The sequence below is a fragment of the Alligator sinensis genome, unplaced genomic scaffold, assembly GCF_000455745.1.
Source record: "Alligator sinensis unplaced genomic scaffold, ASM45574v1 scaffold262_1, whole genome shotgun sequence".
Taxonomy (NCBI): Eukaryota; Metazoa; Chordata; order Crocodylia; family Alligatoridae; genus Alligator; species Alligator sinensis.
The window spans coordinates 1,468,076-1,474,288 of NW_005841904.1; the positions used below are offsets into that span (position 1 = coordinate 1,468,076).

Below are 6,213 nucleotides of genomic sequence, written 5' to 3' on the forward strand. Positions count from 1 at the left end.
ACGGCGCGGGGGGGGGGGGGGGGGGGGCCCAGCCAGTGGGATCTGGGGGAACGGGCAGGGGGTGGGGCAGGGCAGGGCAGCCATCGAGGGTCTGGGGGTGCAGGCGGGGGTGGGGCTGCATGGGGCAGCCATTGAGGGGGCTGAAGGAGCCAGCAGGGCATGGGGCCAGGTGGGGCAGCAATCTAGGGCCTGGGGGAGCAAGCAGGGGTGGGACATGTGGGCCCTGCAAGGGGGAGGCAGTAGTCCCTGCAGGGGCCATGTGGCCCCTTTTGGGCAGGCTGAAGCCCCTGTGGGGGGGCTGTAGCCCTGTGGGGGGAAGTCCATGAGCTGTGCAGGGGGGCTGCACCTTGCAGGGGGCAGGGGACCCACCTCTCCTGAGCAGCCCTCCCACAATCCACCCACACCTAGCCACACACCCCACAGCCCACCACCCTCCTTCCCACCCCCCCTCCTGCAAACCCCACATCCCCCCAGCACACATCCTACATGCCCAGCTGCCAGACGGGATGAGACCTGCTGGCAGGAGCTGTGACTGCAGGGGCAGTTTTTTTTTTTTTTTTTTTTTTTTTTTTTTTTTTTTTTTTTTTTTTTTTTTTTTTTTTTTTTTTTTTTTTTTTTTTTTTTTTTTTTTTTTTTTTTTTTTTTTTTTTTTTTTTTTTTTTTTTTTTTTTTTTTTTTTTTTTTTTTTTTTTTTTTTTTTTTTTTTTTTTTTTTTTTTTTTTTTTTTTTTTTTTTTTTTTTTTTTTTTTTTTTTTTTTTTTTTTTTTTTTTTTTTTTTTTTTTTTTTTTTTTTTTAACTGCGGAGGAAAATGGATTTTAGGGTATTTTACAGAGTGACTTTGGGATTGTTTTATGAGGGATTTGTTAGTTTTCAAATAGGGAACACCAGAATTCGTGCTAGGGAGGCAAGTGGCAGGACCCAGGCAGAGGAGCCTGCTCAGAGCTAGTACCTTGGACCCAGCTGGAGGTGGCTGACCTCCTGGCCAGTTGGGGCCAGGAGGACATGCTTTGGCAGTTCAAAGCAGGCCACCACACTGGGAACATCTTCTGGGCGAGAGCTGCCCAGATGGTCGGGCAGGGGCACATGGGGTGGTAGTACCGCACAAAGACCGACCCTGCAGCCACAGCCCACTGACAGTTGGCCCAGAGGGGCAGATGCCTCTACTGGCCATGCAGTCCCCAATCGTGTCTGGCAGGTGCACAGCAGGTCACAGCCAGGCAGCAGCCCCCAATGCCAGACTGCTACAGTGGGTAAAGGGTGCAGGGAACTCTCAGGGCTGCTTCAGCAGTCCAGCTGGCACAAGGGGTAGTGTCCCCAGATACAATTGGCTGGGCCCCAGAAGCTCCTGAGAGCTAGTAGTCATGAGCTACTTGCCAGGACAGCTTTTTATACCGCTGGGAACAGCACAGGTGCTGGCCCCGGGCTCTAGCTCCCCCTGGCTGCAGATCGACGAGGAGCTAGGCAGGGTTATTTTGCCCCGAGTGGCACAATTTGCCTCACACCAAAGTATGTCTGGGCACATGTGCTGAGGCAAAAAGCCCCAGCTCAAATTTGCTCTGCTTCTATTTGAGCTGCTTCAAGCGCACATGCTTGCATGTGTGGATGAGCCCCATGGGATTAAACTGTTTTCTGTGATTAGTTCATACTCTGGTATAATCTAATAATGTCTCCTTTATTTTTGTGTTTCTTGCTAATACTGCCTAGATGCAAATAAAAGGTAAAGGAAACAGATACAAACAATGTTATCTAATTGCTCAGCAAATTAGAAAGTTCTTAAACAGTAATGATTTGCAGACTGGCAGCAAACAGTGAGTTTAGCACTAGAACACTAGTAAATGACATGTACACAAATGGGTCTAAGACAAATGCACTTTAAATGGTCTTATGTTTGTGGAACACACTGAGCTGGAAAACAAATGTGCTTAATTAAATTTGATACAATTCTCCAATAAGCCATTTTATTTCTGTATGAATTTCCCTAAAAATTAACTCTAAATATGAATGTGACTATGTCATTCAAGATACCCAAGTGTATTTTTCTTTGTAACATTGTCTTTCACATGCTGTTCTTCTGTTCTGAGGTGGGATCAAATTATTTTAGAAATAGAGGGCATTTATACATGTGTGCTGGGAGTGTGTATGGGGAGGTGCTTTAAATAAAGCTCACTGGACAAGCTTTAGTTAAAGCACCCTTGCCGCCATTTTTCAGCGTGTGGATGCTAGTACACATGATGCTGGAGTCTGTTGGAGTGCGGTAATTACCATGCTCCAGCAACTCAATGAATCAATAATGGAGCATACTTACAGTGCAGAGCAGCCTCACTGGACATGTATAGGCACCCATAGAACATAAAATAAATATAGAAACACCATTATAATTCACAGATCCATAGACTGTAAGGCTGGAAGGGACCTCTGAAAATCATTGGGTCCATCCTCCTGCACCAAGCAGGAAAGATAACTGGGGGTCAGGTGACCCCAGCAAGGTGACTGTCTAGTCTCCTCTTGAAGATTTCCAGGGTGGGTGATTGCACCACCTCTGGAGGGAGCTTATTCCACAGTCTGGACACCTGGAGTGTGAATAGATTATTTCCTAATGTTGAGTCTGAAATGGTCTTCCAGGAATGTGACCATTACCCCTGGTTTTCCCCCAAGGGTGCCCTAGTGAACAGTTGTTCACCGAGCCTTTGATGTACTTCTCTAATGTAGCGGTAAGCTGCTACCAAGTCCCCTCTCAGCCTTCTCTTTTTCAGGCTGAAAAGTCCCAGGTCCCTCAGCCTTTGCTCATATGGCTTGCCATGCAAGTCTCTTGAGTATACAGGTGGCTCTTCTTCGGACTCTTTCAAACTTGTCCACGTCCTTGTTGAAGTGTGGTGCCCAGAACTGGGTGCGGTACTTCAGCTGCGGTCTCACCAGTACTGAGTAGACCAGAAGCATCACTTCCTTGGTTTTGCTGGAGATGCATCAATTGATGCATGCCAGTGTATTATTTTTCCTACTGGCTACAGTGTCGCACTGCTGGCTCACGTTCATACCATAGTCTATTATTACCCCCAGGTCCCTTTCATTTGTGGTGCTGGTCAGTTTGGCACCACCAAGCCTGTAGGTGTGCAGGGGGTTGTTCGTTCCCAGGTGGAGCACTTTACATTTTTCAATGTTGAATTCCATCAGGTTCCGATCTGCCCAACTTACTAGCCTGTCTAGGTCTGCCTGTATCTGTAGCCCAACTTCAAGCGTGACCACGCTCCCTAATAACTTGGTGTTGTCCATGAACTTGGCCAGTGAGCTCTTCACTCCCACACCCAAATCACTGATGATGATGTTGAAAAGTACTGAACCAAGCACCGATCCCTGTGGGAAACTGCTACCTACTTCTTGCCAGAATGACACAGATCCATTCACTAGGACACTCTGGGTCCTACCTCACTGCCAGTTTCCCACCCACCTGACTATCTCAGAGTTAAGACTAGAATCCTCCAATTTTCTTGTGAAGACATCGTTGGGTACCAGATCAAAGGCTTTTTGGAAGTCTAGGTATACCATGTCAACCTCCTCTCTCTTGTCCAGGTGGCGAGTTACCTGTTCATAAAAGGAGATGAGGTTGGTAAAGCAAGACCTGACCATGATGAAGCCATGCTGGCTGTCGTTCAGAATCCTACCTCCTGCAAGCTTGTTGCAGAAAGACTCCTTGATGAATTTTTCCAAGATTTTCCCTGTGATAAAAGTTAGGCTAATTGGCCTATAGTTACCTGGGTCCTCCCTCCTTCCCTTCTTGTGGATGGGCACAACACTGGCCCTCTTCCAGTCCTCAGGGACCTCTCTAGAGCACCACAAGTTGTGGAAGAGTTTTGTCAGGGGTTCGACAATGACTTCAGCCAGCTCCTTCAGCACTCTTGGATGAAGTTCATCTGGTCCTGTTGACTTATATATGTCTAAGTTTTTACACTGATCAGACACCAAGTCTACAGTAATAGTAGGAAGGTGGTCATTCTTACCCTGCTCATTCTGTACCCTGCCTAGCATGATTTTCCTCTTGGCCCGGTGAAATACCAAGGCAAAGTAGTCATTTAGAAGTTCAGTTTTTTTCCTGAGTGCTGGTAACCATCTGTCCTGAATTGTTGAGCAATGGCCCCATACTCCCATTTGTTTTCCTCCTGTTCCCTATTTACCTAAAGAAGGACTTCTTGTTGTCCTTGATTCCTATTGCTAATCTAAAGTCACTCACTTCTTTAGTCTTTCTAATCTGCTCCCTACAAGTGCGGGCAGCCATGAAATAGTCCTCCTTGGGGCCTGCCCCGAGCTTTCTTTGTTTATAAGCCTCATTCTTCCTTCTTAAGAGGACCGTGATTTCCCTCTTTAGCCAAGAGAGCTTCCCAGCCCTTCTGCTACCTTTTCTCCGCATGGGAATGGACTTCCTTTGTGCTTCAAGGATCATATCCTTAAGGAACTCCTCACACACACCTTTCACCTTCGGTCCCTGGTCTCGCAGCATTTCCCTTACTAGTGACCTGAGCTTGTTGAAATTTGCATTTTTGAAGTCTAAGTCTTTAACCCTACTATCAGATTTGTCTGCCTTGCAACAGACAGTGAACATGATGGTTTCATGGTAGCTGTCGCCCAGACTGCCCTCTATATTTAAGTCAGTCACCAGGTCGTCTCCTTTGGTCAGGACCAAGTCCAAAAGAGCATCACCTCTGGTTGGCCCATGTACCTCCTGAGCCGGGAAGAGCTCTTTGACATAGGTCAGGAAGGAACACAACCAATTGGACCTGGCCGAGTGTTCCTCCCAGATGTCTGGATAATTGAAGATGACCATGTCTTGTGCATGTGTGGTCTGCCTCTGTCAGTTCTTGTGCAAACTCTAGATCGATTTCCTCCCCCTGGTTTGTTGTTCTGTAGTATACACCTACTTAAGTATGCATCTAATTACGTGGGTAAAACATAGACAAAAATATGTTATTCAGGACTGGTTATTTCAAATACTGTTTCTTTTAACACAGCTTTCACTCCTTTTCACATTATTATAGCTAAGTACTTCTCTCTCCTTTTCAGTGTTACTTGTTCCATATGTACGTGGGTGTGAGAGCTGGTGGTGGCATTGGGGATGAAATTGAAGATCCTGCTGGTGATCCTTATGAAATGTATCGAATTGTCTTTGACATCACGTTTTTCTTCTTTGTTATTGTCATCCTACTGGCCATCATTCAAGGTATTTCCACTTCCAGGAGTAAAAAGATCTTGGTCTCTCATGAGCCTGTCTAGTTGTATATGGCATTTCAGCTGCTTATAACAGATTTCTTAAAATGGTTTAAGCCAGGGGTGGCCGGCCTGCAGCAGAAGTGCCACAAGCAGCACGGGCAGCCTCTCTATGTGGCACCCAGCAGCTCAGGGAAGGAATAGGCAGCACAGCAGTAGATAGGGCAAGAATTAGAAGGCAGAGCAGGCGATTGGGCAGAAAGCACAGCCTAGGGAGCAGAAAGCAGAACAGCAGACTGAGTAGAGGAAAGGTATCAATGTGGCACTTGGGGAAGGTGCAGAGCTAATTTGTGGCATACCTGCCAAAAAGACTGGCTCCTACTAGTTTAAGCACTGTTGTATTAGCAGTCCACCAAACATGATATGATTCATTCTGAAAGTAATAACTATCCATGGGTGGATCTAGGATTTTGAAAAGAGGGGTGCAGATGGTGTGGCACATCATCACATACAAAACCACACATATATTTTCCACTTAAAGAGAAACTCGAAGCTTTACTAATATGCTAGGGGGCTAGCATAGTATTACTTATATATTTTTTTGCTTTGATCTTAAACTAACTATTGGAATGGGCCCTGATTTGCTAGATTATATATAAAGTTTTTAAAAAAAAACCACAACAAACTTGGCAAAAAAGGTCAAAATAGTCAAAAGATACGGTGTGTCATTATTCCCTTAGTCATTATAAAGAAATGTCTGTCTCTTATTCATGGTTTAACTAAGCAGCAATTATTACCACATCTTGCAACTATTCAGTTATAACTCATGCAGTTCAGGTTGCTCTTCCTTTTATAACCCATTCCAGTGGGAACAGGTGGAGAGAAATGCTGTACTCAGCCCCCTTTCCATGCCATTAACCTAGTCCCAGTACCATTTCTAGGATCCCAAGTGCCTTCCCCTTATACCTTGGTTAAAGTTAAGCAGTTGGAGGAGGTGTCTCCTTATTGTGCCCGCC

The 6,213-nt window shown here is 45.9% G+C and overlaps 1 protein-coding gene across 1 annotated transcript in view; it reads left to right on the top strand.

The window, feature by feature from the left end:
- RYR3 (ryanodine receptor 3) overlaps positions 1 to 6,213 on the top strand; it is a 585,375-nt gene that overhangs the window by 551,335 nt on the left and 27,827 nt on the right. The window contains exon 100 of the mRNA XM_025197736.1: positions 5,054 to 5,210. Within this exon, the coding sequence (XP_025053521.1) occupies positions 5,054 to 5,210 (157 nt within the window). The remainder of the gene's footprint in view (positions 1 to 5,053; positions 5,211 to 6,213) is intronic.